The sequence below is a fragment of the Corvus cornix genome, chromosome 4A (assembly GCF_000738735.6).
Source record: "Corvus cornix cornix isolate S_Up_H32 chromosome 4A, ASM73873v5, whole genome shotgun sequence".
Classification (NCBI taxonomy): domain Eukaryota; kingdom Metazoa; phylum Chordata; class Aves; order Passeriformes; family Corvidae; genus Corvus; species Corvus cornix.
Window position 1 is genome coordinate 536,304 of NC_047058.1, and position 16,134 is coordinate 552,437.

Here is a 16,134-nt window from a genome sequence, read left to right on the forward strand (position 1 = left end):
ATGGGCTGGTTTTGGCTGGAGTAGAGTTAATTTTCTTCACAGTGGTTAGTTTGAGACTATGTTCTGGATTTCTGCTGAGCATAGGGTTGACAATATAGAAAAGTTTTTGTTATTGCTGAGCAGGGCTTACACACAGCCAAAGTCTTTTCTGCTTCTTGTATTGATATGCTGGCGAGGAAGTTGGAGGTACACGGGAGGTTGGGAAGAGACACAGCTGGGACAGGTGACCCCAACTGACCAGAGAGAGATTCCAGACCATATGACATCATGGTCACTATATAAAGTGGGGGGAAGAAGGAGAAGGGGGACATTTGGACTGATACCATTTGTCTTCCCAAGTCACTGTTACATGTGATGGGGCCTCGCTCTCCTGAAGATGGCTGAACACCTGTCTGCCCAAGGAAACAGTGAATTCCTTGCTTTGCTTTCATGCTCAGCTTTTGCTTTCCCTGTTGAACTGTCTTTTTCTCAATCCACAAGTTTCCTACCATTTATCCTTTTGGTTCTCTCCCTAATCCTTTTGGTAGAGGAGTGAATGAGTGACTGTGTGAGCCTTGGTTGCTGGCTGGGGTTAAACCACAACAAACAGCAATGCCAACAAAGCAGCTTTCCTGACTGACCAAGAGCAGCACACCAAGGCACCTACTGACAGCCATAAACACACTGGGGACAAGTGAGCAGCACGACATCAGGGCACACCTGCCCAAAGTTATTTTGGTCAAAGTCCCAGAAGTCCAAAAATCAAGGGTCAACCGATTTCCTCTGCCATGGGGAAAGAACTGCTCTCAACTACTCTCACAAATAAATGCAGCTATTCAATTAATTCGGTTCAAATAGAGATTAATTACACTGAACACTTCACTGAGACTGAACAGAGTGCTGCTTGCACCCAGCTCCCTGCAAAGGCAGGCTCCAGGTTTGCTCTGTGCTTCCCACCACTGCCAGGACAGCAGTGCCAGCAAGAGCAGGGATTACACTGCTGCAGGAACTTTGCCTGTTAACTGGCTACATTTTCCACCAACAGGCAAGATGGGCTTTTTTTCCTTTTCAATCCAGGAAAAGCAACATCTACTTCTTCCAATTAGCAGGAAAAGGGAAGGAATTTCTGTCTGTTTAACACCTGAGGGCAAGAAGCAGCCTTTTGAAAGAAAGGTTGGGTGGGGGGGTTTTTGTTTTTTAAATCAGAGCCACCTAGTGTGGGTCTTCGGATGCCACCGCACCAGCTCTCTTTGCATTTCATTCTGCAGCCCCATCAGACCAACCAGGGTAAGCAGCCCCTTCAGATGGTCACTCAGGGGAGTTCTGCCCCATCACCATGACAGCCTGAAGACACATGGGATCCATAAGGAGCAACACGTTGCGGGCCAAATTTGAACAAAGTCAGCGGCTCCAGGACCCAGAACTTCCCAAGATGTGAACCGTCCATGGGAAATTTTCAGTCATGTTAAAAGCAGTTACAGGCTGGTGCTCTGCCCACACCACCTACTATCTACAGGCAATCAAGAGTCAGGTTTCACAAACCAGCTGTGTAGACATCAGGTCTATGAAAGCAATGACCACTCCAGCGACAGCAAGATTGCACCTCACCACTTCCAGGAGCTTTGCCACACACACATCACAGGGCTGTAGGGGCAGCAGCCACTGAAGAACACTCAGGTACAAAGCAGCACCAAAGGGTCACAAATTATGAACAGCTTCACAGCAGTAATCTGTGTTTATATCTCTAACACCAAGGCTACATAAAAGGAAACAAGTTCTCTATGTCCAACACCACAAATAACCCATTTTACATCTCTTATCAAGCAAGCAGTGAGTTGACCAGCTGTGCACTTCTTTCAGAAATGCCTAGGTACTTCAGCAAGATATAACCTGCTATTTATGCATACTCTAATTAGGTCCTAAACTTGGTCTAAATAAATATTAAAGTGAACTCCTGGGTAATTATGGAGAAGGAACAGCCTTTTAATGACACTGAAATAGCAATGATACAGATAAAATGCCTCTTGGAATGGACATTTCCTTGAAAGAAAAACATTTACATACCTACTGCTCCAGAAGAAAATAAATGTTGCCAAAAAATTCATGTGAGATGCTATAAAACCCCAAATGACTCCCATGCCCTTCCAGTGAGGATGTTTCACTTGCTGTCACATAGCCCAGTGCAGGGATGCATCTGCCGGCACCACCCAGCTGCTTCCCTTTGACAATTCAAGGCCAACATTTTGTAGGATCAGTAAACCCTGACAGCAAAGAAATCATTACACTTAAAGAAACAAATTTGCCACAGCTTTTAAGACACCTTTTCACAAAGAGGCTACGAAGTTTCTGTCCGCACTGTGAGCTAAAGCAACTTGCTAACAGAATGCGAGAATAAAGCATAATCCATCAAATCAGTACAAAAATCTAACAAATAAGTTGATGAGACTTCAGACATAAGTTCATGCCAGTAACAACCACGTGTCCACACATCATTCCATCAGCATTCATGTGTCCACAAGTGATTCCATTCAGCCCACTGAACCCTCCCCAACCTGTCCTCCACCACAGTTTAGTGAGCAGAGAGGTGCTACCAAGCGGAAAGCACCAGCTTCCGCCACCACCCCAATGGGATACTTATCCAAGCACACGGCTCATTCCCTCACACGCATTTATCTCATTCCACTGATAGCCAGGCACCCAGGTAAAGGCCGTTTCAAACCACTTACCCTCCTGATGGAAAACACGCCACTTATCACCTGAAACACCAACTGAAATCAAAGCTTTGGCAAGTGACTCATTTCTGGAGACACAATACACACCACAGACCTCTTATTCTGGTGCAAGACCTCAGCCTCCAGCATTATCACCTGGTCCATGGCACTCCAGTGCCCCATGCTGATCCCACAGAGGCAATGGCAGGTGAAGTTCTTCACTCTGAGAAAGTTCAACACCAGCAATGGGACTGGTGGTTACATCTGCATATACCAGCTGAGTGGCAAAAGGGGAGATCCAGAGCCTCTACACACAACTCATGCCAAAACCACATGAATTCACAGGGGAAATGTGAAACTGCAGCAGGTGTAACACCCTACTCCAGGTTTAATTTTAATATCAGTCGCACTTGAGGTACACCACACTTTAAAGCTGTACACAGCACACCTCCTTTAAAGACTTCCACCACCCTCTCTGAAACACCCCACATAGCAGGATTACATTTAAAATGCAACTTTGCAAGACCTGTTGCTTTCCAAGCAAGGCCAGACACAGACTCCCTGCACCCCTGGAACAGCAACATAACCCAGCCGATATTTTCGGCATATCACTGCAGAAAGCCCTTCTTTTGTCAAATTATCTTACCTTGCTCATCACTTTTCTCAAACAGACAACAGCTTTAGAGATTCAAATGGAAGCCCTGTCAGCGTGATCTACTCCTGACATTTTCCAAAGCTCATCAAGTCATCTTAAACAACAATATACAAAATAGCGACTAGGTCAAACCTTCCCCATACTGGACTTAAGAGGAAGTCTGCTCATGTCCTGATCCTACACTAATGAGGGCTGGACTCAAATGCAAGACTATTTATTAGAGACCATTTTAGAAAGCAGGCAGAGTGAAGGGGAGAGAGTATTTTAACTGCAACCACTCAGACGTTTCTCATTAAAATATTTCTTGGAGAAGTAAACGGGCCTGCAATTTTATTCAAACAGATGTAGGCTAAATGCATATCATTAGTCTGACAGTATAAAAGCACAAGCGACTGAAATGATTTTAATTTTGTCAGTGAAAAGGATAATGTATGCATATCTGGAGGGCACATCAATGGTAAAGATTACCCCCAGCTTCTATCTGAGCTGTCTAAAGGTATTTACTTGGGGTCTGTCTATGTTGTGACAGTGTCCCAGACCGAAATGAATGCCTCCAACACTCCACATTTTTGAGCCATTCAGTCATGCATTTTTGTTATTGTTGAAAGTAGTGCGAAATTGCAGCGCATGAGCTGGAGTCCTTGGTGGTCTCCGAGGATTCCAGCTAAAAAGGCATTTCCTTTGTTCCGCGGAGAATGCGGTCCAGTAGGTCATTCAGAAGGGGAAATAAAAGCAGCGGCCCTGGGAGGGAGATGAAGGATGAAACAAAAAGAATAAAATGTTTTGGGTGTGAGCACATTAGCTACCATTTCCTACTGCTGCCGGCTGCGAGCACTCCCGTCCCCGGGATGCGCAAGTACCTCAGGACGAAGGTGGAGGGAAGGAAGAAAGAAAAGAGGGGGGGGGAAAAAAAAAAAAAAAAAAAAAAAAAAAGGAGCCATGTCTCAGTCCCTCTGCCAGCAGCCACCGGGGCGGGACGGGCTGCCCGCTCCCCACCGGGGCGAACGGCGGCCCAAGGGCAGGAGCGCCCGCCCCGCCACTGCCGAGCAGGGAGCGGGGCCGGCAACAGGCGCGGTCCCGCCCGCCACGGCACAGGGGGCGGGCAGCCGCGCCGCGACTCTCCGCGCGGGATGGGCGCCGAGCGCCGGGGAGCCGAACCGAACCGCGCCAAGTCGGGCAGCGCACCCCGAGCCGAGCTCCGGGCCCCGCGCCGGGGTGGGAGCCGGGCCGGGGGGACTCGGGCGCGCACCCCGCGCTCCGCGGGGCCGGGCCGAGCGCGCACAAAGGCGGCAGCGAGGATCGCAACTCACCGCTGATCTCGTGGCTGGGCGCCTCGCTCTGGCTGAAGCCCTTGGCGGCGTAGAGCCTCCGCACTTCGGAGCAACTTTTGGCGCGGGGCTCGGCGGCCAGCAGCAGCGGCAGGCTGAGGGCGGCCAGCGCGCACAGGAGGGGCGGCAGGCAGCCGCGCCGCCGCGGCATGGTGCGGGCGGGCAGGAGCTGCCGGGGCCGGGCGAGCGCGCCGCGAGGCTGGAGCAGGCGCTCCGCCGAGCCTGCCCCGTCGCGCCCCGCAGCAGCCGCGCCCGCTGCCCTGCGCCCCGCTCCGCTACGGCTCCGCTCCGCTGGCCCGGCGTGTGGCGGCGCTCCGCGAACTTGGTCCGGCAGGAAGCACATGGGGTGGTGGTGGTGGTGGTGGTGGTGGAGGAGGAGGTGGAGGAGGTGGAGGGAGGCGGGGAGGGCGGCAGCCAAGCAGGATCGCGCAGGGCCAGGACAAGCCTCTGCAGCCCCCGGGAAAATCAGGAGCTAGGATCCGCCCGCCCAGCGAGGCGGAGCGGAGCCCGGGGTTGCCCGCGCGGCCGACCCCGCGCGGGCGCTCCCTCCCGCGGAGAGTCCCGCCTCTGCCCCCGGCACGGGCACCCCCCGCCCGGAGCCGGGGCCGGGCATCGCTCGGCCTGAGGAGTTCCCACCTGGCATCCACGCTCCCACTCACGGCAGCTCCGAAGTGCCGCAAGAGATTCCCCGGAACGGCCTGAAGGGCTGGCTTGGCTGTGCCTCCGGAACCGGAGCTGTAGATGGTTCAGCTCTGCCCCAGGTTTAATAGGTTCACTACGCTGATGAATTTTGACATCGCTGTGACAGGTCTGAACTATGTGCATGAAAGACTTACCAAAACCGACATTTTTCCACCAATCTTCTGTTTTCAAGAGTTTAGCAGGGCAAAGGCCTCAGGAACACTTACACCAAGGTGCTCCAGCCACTCTCCTTCATACCCCAGCCCAGGACACAGACACATGCATAGATGTAAACAAGCCCTGCTGAATCCTTGAACCCTCAGACCAGAGTACAACAGTTGCTCTTTGCTTCTGTTTACTAAAAAATTACAGACATAGTTCTACAAGAATGATAGGCACCGTCATTATTTCACGAGGCTGCAATGTCATTCAGAGGGTCTGTTCAACCCTTGCTCCCTGTCTGACATGGTGAGGTCATGCAGGTGCTGCACGGGGAGTTCTGTCCTGCTGCAGTGTCCATGTGTCTGTGCTCAGGGCTGTGTCTGTGCACAGATCCATTTGTCCCAGGACAGTCTAATGGCCCGGTGATAGCATCATTTAAGAAAAAGAAATGTGCAGCAGTTTACAATACAATGCTCCTCTGTGAGCTTCATTTCTCTTATTACCACAATGAGGAAGGAAAGGCTGAAACAACAGCAAAGGAACTTGCCAGCTTCACCTGCTTGCTCCCAAGCTTTTGCTACCAAAAGTCCAGGTGGGTCAGGAGGAAAAGCCCCTGTATTTATTTCCCCTGTGAAAGTAAAGCACATCCATGCTGTCCTGCCAGGCACTTCTCCAGGGAACAAGATGCTCATCCAGCTCTGAGCTTTCCACTGGCGATGCTGGCAGCTCACCACAGCCTTGGGGCAGCACAGGCTGCTGCAGTCACAAATCACACCAAAAGCAGGGGAAAACCACATTACCACAGCCCGCCCTGCACCAGGCACAGTGGAGAGGCTCATGCTGCAGCAGGGCTTCCCTCTGTATGGATGCAGGGAGCATCCCCTGGCTGCACAGAAAATGGGCCCCACCATTCCCAGGGTGAAAAAACAATGGAATTTGCTTTATCATAGTTTAAAGAGTCTCCATCAGCCATCCTGATGGAAAAGAGTATAGGGATCTCAGTCACCCTGCCATCCTCTGAGGCCACTCACACTAAGCTGGTGAGACAAGCCAGGCCAGAAGTTCTCATGAAGTTATAAAGTGTCCTGAGAGAGAATAATCCTCTAGGATCTGGCCCTGCAATGTATGACTGAGTTCTGGTTTTCAAAGCACTACCTCACCCTCCCAGCCTTTATTTGAAGAGACAATGTGAATTTTAAAGAGAACCCAGCAGGGAGCACTGCATTTTTTATTCTAGTGTGAGAGAGAAAACGAGAGTGAGAAAGTCTGTGGGGTTAGAGACAGCTTGCCATTTGTTGTTTCTCATAATCCCATACCTCAGTGGGATTTAAAAAACCTCCTGAAAAACACGGAGGTTTTTGTCAAATACTTGCTCAAGTAGTTAAATCAAAGGCTGAAGCAAAACAATGGAACTGCCTGAAAAATTTCATTAAAAACTCTTTTTCTTTTTTTTCTTTTTTATCTTTTTTAAGGAATGGAAAAGTAGCCTCTCTCAAAAGAGAATTTTTTTCTCTGAGTTTTTTGCTTTCTCCAGCATTTTTGCACATCTGGCAGACCCTCCCCAGCCCCCTCACCCAAAACCACTTGAGCGATTTCCCTTTTCCACTTTTCTCCCTTTCCCAGGAGAAAAAGATGGAGAAAAACGGAGGGAAAAACTCATGGTTTAGTTTTGAAAAGACTGAAAACTTCTGACTTCATATGTTCCCCAAAACTCTTTTCCCTCCATTAGTATTTCTGCCCCCACACTCTGTGTTTCTTTTCCAGCCCTATCTCAAGGCCTGCTGTGGTGACACAGGCTGCTCCTCGATTCTGGGGCTCATGTCCCCATCTCCCCTACCTGGCAGAGTGCTGCCTGCATGGCTTTCAAAGCTGTTTCGTTTCTACCTGCTCACACTCAGCTGTGAGTCTCCTCTCTTATTTCGGGGATCCCAATGTGTGCCTATCACCCGTGCAGGTACCCCAGGCTGGGCACAGCCAGCTGCAGCGAGGAACTGCTGGCACAGCCATCGCTGGTGCCAGCACAGGAGACGGAAACAATGTGGGTGCCAGCACAGGAGACAGAAACAATGTGGGTGACATCACCCACATTGCGTCTGCACAGCGCCTCTTCCAGCATATGCCATGGACCTTGTACGACTTGGCATTTCAAATTTCCGTCATCTCATTCAGTGGAAAAGTTGCAGCCCTGCCAGCTTTTCAGAGAGAAGGAAAGGCAGGGAAGGAGAAGCCAGAGAAGACGTGTCTCCAGTTGCTTTTCACCTTCCTCCCATGTGCTGCCTCTCCTGTCCAGCTCAGACGTCCAGCCACATTGCTCCTGCCCAAGCCTTCATCCACACAGCAAAGTTATGTTTGTTTAATTAAAACCACTTTGAATCCACTCTAAAGGAATCAGCACAAACTCTCCATGGGGGTGTAGTTAAATCATGATAAATCTTATTGGTATCAACCGAGTTCCTATCAGCAGTGTACTGGCTTACACTGAAAATTGATACAAATAATTGCCAGCTGCACAGGATTCCTGGGATCAATTGTAACTTCAAGTTGGCGGGAGTGGAGCAGCCCTCTAGCATGGGCAAATCTTGGGAGCAGAGAGGAATACCAAGCCCAGCTGCGGCACCAGTTACATCCAAAAATCCCTCTGGAATTCTATGAGGGCTTAAGCTTTGGGTCTGATTTAATTCTGGTCCTGGCCATAGGTCTGCCACAACCCTGCAGTGTTTCCAGTCATTTGTCAGGGAATTTACTGGGGGGTTGTACTTGGATAAAGATTTCAGATGTAGCTGTTTAGGAAAACCTGGCTGAAGGCTATCCTTGGCCTGGCTATCATTAAGGATGATTAAATCCTACACTCTGGTAGGAAAGTCTGGGCCACAAGGAGGTTAGAAAGTGTTGAAAGGGAACTGGACAAACATGTCTTCCCAGCTCCAGCTCATCAGCAGGAGATGGCTCACTGTAAACCCAAACCAGGCATGTTCCTGTGGCAGAGCAGCTGGGCTGGAATGAGGGATGCTCAAGAGGAAACAGTCTCCTTTGATAAAACCCCAGATACCACAAATTCAGGGGTGTTTAATCCAGGACATCTGTCATGAAGATGGGGGATCCTGCTAGTTGCAAAATGATGGTCTGAATCTGGTTTCTGAATGTCAACAGCCTGATATTTTAGGGCGAGCACATCCAGTGTTTTGGTGTGGGCTGATGTCTCTATTTATTTTTATCGCTTATTTTTATCTGAAGGCTACTTCACCCTATACAGAAGAACAAAAACTCCTGCAGTAACTGCTCCACTCTGGGACAAGGATTAGCTTGGGTTAGCTCCTTGCTGCTTTCTGCAGATGGGCTGATGCCAGCTGGGTGCGAGGCACTGTGCACACTGAAGCAAGATGGGAAGATTCTGAAAGGACAGGGGGGATCAGGCCGGCCATGCAGTGAGGCCACTGCCAGAGTGTCGCTCAGCTTCCCATGTCTGAACCAGCTTGCAGTGCACTGGGCTTGCTCTGCAGAGCTCAAGACCATCTCCATTTTAGGGAATGCAAGAGTTTGTCTCTTTCCCCAGAAGGACAAGAAGTCATCCCAGCTCTGTCCCCAGGCACCACAGGGAGGAGACCTGGTGACACACAGCTTTGAAGGGCACGGGGATGCACTCACTTTCACAGATTTTCATGCCTGCACTTCCTAGCTCTCCCAAAAGTGACTGTGTGGCAGATGGCTCTGATGTGTAGCACACTCACACCCAGAGGATAAAAATATTCCCCAACGGACTCCTGGGAAGTGAACGTCAGTCACCATTGCTCCAGCTCTGGCCATGGCTGCTTCTTCTCCTCAATCCCCCATCTGAGGGTGCAAAGAGGGTCCCCAGGCTGCATCTCCCCAGTGGCATCACACAGATCAGTGCTGGCAGCTGGGTTGGCATCCCAGATCCATGCTGACTCACCTGCATGTCTTCTACAGCACAGCATTCCTGGGGACATGTCCCCATCCTCCCTTCCCCAGGTGGCCTTACATATGGCTGCCACTGAGGAGGGGTGGGAGGTGAGATGGGACCCTGCATCTGCTTCACCCAGGCCTTTCTCAGTGTGATGATAGTCGTGACATTTAATTCTCCATCTGCACTCACATAACCTTCCTATGGCCATGAAGTGGGGCTGGAATGGGGACTGCTTGAGGCAGGGGGGTTGAGAGGGAGCAGTGGTTGCAGGGCAGAGGAGAAGATGAATAGCACAATTCAAGGATGACAGAGGAAACAAGCCCACAACTCATTCTTGTATTTTCATCCCTTCCAAGGAGCAATCCCCTGCTCAGCCTTCCCTTCGACATTCTGGACTATATTTGCAGAAGGTATCACTGCCTGGGCTGATTTTTTTTGCTTTTAATCCACTCCTAAGAGTTGGTTCAATGCTGGTGCCAGCCTGGGACAGGGCAGGGCAGGGGCAGAGCATGGTTTGTGGGTGCTGTGAGCAGTGGCATGGCCAGCCCACACACTCCAGAATGTGCAGCCTACTGGTCCACAGATAAGCTCATCACCTATCTGGAGGGGGTCACAAAACCCTGGAGCTGCAGAGATTAGGACTGGAAAAAGCATCAGACGCCGGATGCCTTCCTCCCTGGCCCAGCAAAACTGACGTCAAGCTGTCCTCTCCCTGTCTGTTCTCAAAATCTCTCCTCAATCAAGACTGCACAGTCTGTCCCAGCTACTGATTCAGTATTTTGTTGCACAAAAGCATTTCTTAATGGCTAACCTAAACCTTCCTGGCCACAATTCAAGCTGGCTATCTTTTTCCTCCTATCTCCTGTACGTGGAGAAAACATATCCTGCTATTGGCAGAGCCCAAAGCTCTTGGCACATGTGGCCGGGACAGCATGGCATGGCTGGAGATGGCCCCCTGTTGCTGTTGGTGGCCCCACCAGCTCGATGGCCTCAGTCCCTGCAGACCTGGAGCAGAGGGAACAATCCCAAGCACTATCCAGAGCAGCAGGAAATACTCTCCAACACGGAAAGGAGAGAGAGAGGGAGAGGGAAGTTCAGAGCAGCAGATAACCCAGCCAGCTGGCACTACTTAAAAATAAGTAATAGCTACATATCACCTGAACTCCCTCATGCCAGCTAAAACACTGTGGAGCAGAGCCAGGAGGAGGGAGCCGGTTGCTCCACAGTTGTCAGCAAGGCCGTCCCAGTCCCCTCTGATGCTGGGCATCACCACTCATGCCTGTGGGCAGGCAGCTGGTTTCCACCAGCAGTGCTGGTTTCCATGCTCCAGGCCAAGCTGTGCTTCTCCGGGGATAGAGCTGCACTGTGATGGCCAGCAGAGAGGTCAGAGTTGATTTTGAGAACTTGGGGAGATCAGTGTGAGCTTACCAGGGGGAGCTCCAGAAGTCCTAATTACTGCAACCAGCACTTCATCTGGGGTCTTTCATTACCCTCAAAGCACTTCCACCTGGGCAGCAGTCCAGCAAGCACTTGGTTTGTAGACATCTGCCTCCTTCCAGCTGGGATGCGTGTCACTGCCTTTGAGGTTTTTGTTAGCAGAGGGGAGCAGAAGTGGCCAACCCCTTTAATGCCTGCGATGCAGAAGGCAAAACAGGTCAAAGGAGAGCAGACGGAGCACCAGCTCTGAGTGGGACATGACCTGGCTTCAGTATCAGTAAAATAATGATATATTTAAAAAAAAAAAAGATTAAACTTTTTTTTTTTACCCTCAGGCACTCTTTTAATTCTGTTTATAGGCTATTTCAAAAGAATTCATAAACACAGAGTGGAAAATGTGTATGCTTACACAGGTGGAAGTAAACAAAACCTGCTTAAAACATCCACTGCTGCAGGCAGAAGGTACTGGCAGCACACACTGCTCACCCTCTGGATCTCCTGGCTGGAAAGGCTGATGTGGTTCCTCTTCCCAACAGTGCACTGCTGGAAGCAAAAACCCATGAAGGAGCAAGCTGGGAGAACTGGATGCAGGATGAATGTTGGCTCAAGTCCTGCTGCTTGGAGGACTCACGAGACTTTGCCGCCTTGGACCAAAGTGATCACAGCTCCTGTCCCCCTCCCAGGTTCAATGCCCGTCAGAGGGTACAACCCTCCTCACCATCCCAGCCCCTAAATGGATTAAGCACCATCCACTCCACAGCAGGGATGCACACCCCTTGCCTTTGGCTCCATCCTCCTTGTCCAGCAGGGCTGGGGCAGCACACTGGCTGCTGGATATTCATGGTTATATCATTGCTGCTTTAAATCCTTTTTTTTAATCTTCTTTTTTCATTCCCCTCCATTCTTGCCCCTCACCCCCCATGGTTTAAAGTTTTCAAATGAAAATATGCAAGTTGTGACTTGCGGGTAGTGAGTCTGGGGCTTGCAAGGAAAGCAGGAGGGAGGAGGGAGGAAAAGAAAGAATGATCGGTTCAAAGTGCCAGCAATTGTTTTTATCCTTTCCAGATGAAGGAAAAAGATCATGTTATTTGTTCAGCATAAAGTTCCAGATTTTCAGGAATGAAATCTGAGAGCAACATGTCAATGGTCTGTCTTGAGAGCTGGGGTGGATGGTGGCCTTTGTGCTCCCAAACACCAGCAGGGCCAGTATGCTCAGCTGAGGAAAAAAAAGGCTCCATTCTCACACTCTGAAGCAGTGGCATTAGATATCAGCAAGATAATGGACCCAAAGCCTAGCCCTATTTCTTATCCCAACCCAACAGCTCCAGGCTGCTGGCTTTGATGTGCTCATTCATTTGCCTTTTCTTCTCACAGATGATATTTTTAACCGATAGTGTGGTTTGGGCATAGACCGGGGAGAAAGCAGGGAGAAAAAAATGGAAGTCGTTTTATTACAACAGCTGTTCAGGAGGGAAGAAAGAAAAAAAGGATTAAAAAAAATCAGCCATTGGTTACCCTGCAGATCAATGTTTCCTGCTGTAAATCAGCCAGGACACCGTGGTCTCGCAGCTGGAGGAAGATCCCACATCAGCCCGGGCAGACATCGAGGGCTGAGGCCGGGACTAGGGGCTGTACAGCCCACGGCCCAAGGCATTTGCACTTGAATCCCAAGGGAACAGGAGGGAGATAGTGGGGTCAGAGAGGTGGCCAGTGTCGAGATTCAGCCAGGGCTGATTGATGTGCGGGGCGGTGTGGGTGGTCCCGGCTGGGAGTGTGCCCCACATGGGATGTGGACAGCAGGAGCACCACTCTCCCTGTGATGTGTGGCAAGGCTGCCCATACCATGCCTTCCCCTGGAAATACAGCGGGCAGGTTGGGAGCACCCAGGGCCTTTAGACGCATCCAGGGCAGAATGGGTGAAGAATTAAGAGAGGGACAAAGCAAAAAAATAAGATGAAGAAAGGATTTTTCTTGATACCTTATTTGGCTTCCCATAGCCCACGTGGGAACCATGCTCAGGTGCACAGGCTGGGAATCTCCCAAGATGACCAGTACAGGGCTGAGCACAGCCCCACATCTCCTTCCTCTGGAAAAAGGTGTCTTGGAGGAGGTGAAGGGTGTGCAAAATACCCTCTGCAGAGCCCTTCACTGGAGGGCCTGGCATCCTGCTGGCTATTATGTCCACAGTTTGCACTCTCTTGGCTCCATCTTGGTCTGAAAGAGCAGCTCCAGGGATGTCCCCTCTGTGCCATGCTCAGGCCTCACTTCCAAAACCGCCTCTGTGCAAAATCACTATCTCTCCTCCTTGCAGCATGCTCCCCACCCTGTTTCCCTCCAAAACAACCAGCTCTTGTGGATCCCGTGGTGCAGATGCTCACCACAGGCTCTTGTACAAGGAGGAAAAAAACCATTCAGCAGTCTTTGCTATTAATGGACAAAAAAATGTTCCCTGTGGAAAATTTCCTTGTGACTCACATCTCTGTTTCGGTTGAGAAAGTGAAGCATCAGGTAGCCGTGTGCCTGCTCTTCTGTGACATGGGTCTGCCTGAAAGTAACCATAAGTAATGCTGAGCTCCTGCAATTTAGGTTTCACAATATTTAATGTAAGTGCTTGAAATTGTTGTCTCAGCTCTTTAAAGAAGTTTTTTTTTTCCCCAAGTCCCACGGCTGCAGTGGGAAAACTGAAAAATCACACCCAAATCATGCAAAAACAGATGGCAGAAAGGGAAATCCAAATTAATTATTTCTTAATTTAAAAATTCTTTTAAATTTAATTTGGTTTCTAAGGCAGGCCTGGCTCATTCACCAGCTCCCACACTGCTGGGATGACAGTGCTGTGACATTTACAATGACACCAGCTCCTATGGGTGTTTTTTCCCCAGAGCCTGTTAGCCAGCACACATGTCCCAGAGACACAGACATGCTCCTAAGTCACCTAAGCCACATCTCAACTGAAGGACCTGGTGCAGAATGGGCTCCTCCTTTGCTCGGGCATGGTGCAGCCTCAGTCTGTGTCTTGCTGGAGGTGGGTTGTGCAGAAAGGTGCCCCTGTTATAGCAGTGCTGGGGTAGCGGATGTTCTCAGCCCCCAGCAGAAGTATGCTTCAAAAGCAGGAGCATCTGGCCTCTCTCAGAGGGACACTTTCAAGTGGAAAAAATATAAAAACAAAGGGTTTAATTACCCTGGACATCAATGTTGGCATGTACCTGCCCAGGACTCCATGGAAGAGAAGAGGCTGAGGAGAAAAAGAGCATGGGACCATGACAGGAGGTGAAGCATCAGCACCTTTCCACTTTGTGAGCACCTCAGGGCTCATCACACTTGGGAACACCAAGCAAATTATGTTTTATTTAACACTTTGTCTAACCATGACTGTTTTGGAATGGAGCACCACAAACTGCACAAATCCCTTGGCCAAACACTACCCAGGGACAGGTAGCATTGGTGGAGATCCCTTAAAAGAGGCAGAGCAGGTTTGGCTGGATTGACATGCAGAGACTGACATTCCTTCATCCCTCCTGCATGCTCCAGACACCCTCTGAAAAACACTCTGGGCATGGCTTGCTCTGACCTTCCTTTGCACCTCTGGTAGCAGTGATTTCATTGCTTGAGCCATGGCTGCCCCTGCTCGTGCAGCCAGCTCTTCCCTTGGGTTTCACAGTGTTAACAGGAACAAGTGAGGGGCTCAGGAGCAAGTCCCTCTCCAGCAGCCCAGAGCCCATCCAGGCTCTCCTGACAGCCCTGCAAACCATCCACACACCCATCCCATGCTGTCAGAAACAAGATCAAGAGCAGAACATTAACCAAAATGCCATGTGAGGCTGTGTAAAAGAGGTGGTAAAAGGGGAATCCACTTATCCCACAGTCAGCAGACAGGAACATCAGGACCTTGAGTTACTCCTTTAGAGATTGGATTAACAGGTCAAGACCACAATGACCAGGAGCTTCTGCCAGACAGTCGCCAGAGGTGGAGTACAGCAGCCCATCAGGCAGTGGGATCAATCAGTCTCCTTAAAAATAATTAAATGATTTGTCTATATCTTGCTTAAAATGATCACTCTTCGAAGGCTGTAAAAAGAAGTTTCAGGCAAGAAGCATGGAAACTGCACAGAGCAGTGGTTGTTGTTGTTATTGTTAGTATTATTATGGTTATTATTATCATGCCCTCACATACAAGGACTCTTTTCCCCCTTAGGAATGAGTGAATGTTGTGGAGGTCTCTGCAGAGGGAGGTGACACCAAGACCATCCAACAGCCACACACAGAGCAGTTGGGGGTCCCCTCCTTCCCTTGGTGCTCTCACCCTACCTGCACTCTGTGCTGAGACCTCCCAGTGCTCCAGCCTCTCCATCATCCCTTGTTTGTCCCCCCAAATTGGAGACTTTGGCTCATGCCACCTACAGCAGCTGCTGCCATTCCCCCCTATGCCTGTCACCTGCACCCCTCTAAGCAGCGGCCCTGCAGGGGGATGAGTTAGTCCCCAACTTCAGTGAGCTTCTTGTCTGTCCTGGAAAAGACATAAATTATTAGTTGTGAAACCCTTCAGCCTTATGATGCAGCAACAGTGTGAGGGGAAGCAATAGCTTCCCCTTGAGCATTGCCACAGAGCTGGAGCTGGGACACTGATGATGAGAGGTTTTCTCCACTTTTGTGCTCTTTTTTACATTTTTTAAAAAACTTTCTTGTTGCGGTCCCACATTTGGTGTCTGCAGGGTGGTTTCCATAAATGTAGCACAGTTTTTACAATACTAAATAAAGCAGCATGCAAATCCCATCTCCATGTTTGCAGTCTGCAGACTTGGAGTGTTTAAAAGGTGCAAGACCCATATCTCTAGTTATTCTTTCACCAGCAGATAGGCTGCTGCTAAACATTTGTCTCCAAGCTGTGTGACACAGCCACCCCACGCAGCCAGGCTCATTTCCCTGTTCAGTCTTTCTGCTGGATCACCTCCAGCTTTAAGGCAATCCCTGCTATGTTAATGAATTTTCTCCCTCCCAAAGCAGCTTTTTGTTATGGACCTCTGGACTGGTCAAGCCACCAGCAGCATCCTCCCAGGCCAGAGCAGAGCCTGGTGGCATGGCTTTCCTCCCCACTGTGACTCCCAAAAAGGTGTTACCTCTGCCATGGCTTGAAAAGCGGGTCACCATTTCCTAGCCCAGGTGTCGGTATCCCTTGCTCTGTGTGGCAGCATCTCAAGGTAGTGAAAGGGCAAAAATCGGAGCCCACACAGCTGCTATTGCCCCTCACCCCAGTGC

At 50.1% G+C, this 16,134-nt stretch overlaps 1 protein-coding gene across 4 annotated transcripts in view; it reads right to left on the bottom strand.

The window, feature by feature from the left end:
• Positions 1-16,134, bottom strand: part of GPC4 (glypican 4) — a 233,409-nt gene that overhangs the window by 62,002 nt on the left and 155,273 nt on the right. The window contains exon 1 of one of the 4 annotated variants that reach the window (XM_039572290.1): positions 4,656-5,091. The exons of the other annotated variants lie outside the window; for them this stretch is intronic. Coding sequence (XP_039428224.1) covers positions 4,656-5,016 — 361 coding nt within the window. The 5' untranslated portion in view covers positions 5,017-5,091. Of the gene's footprint in view, positions 1-4,655; positions 5,092-16,134 lie in introns of those variants that run through there. 4 annotated transcript variants of the gene reach the window in all.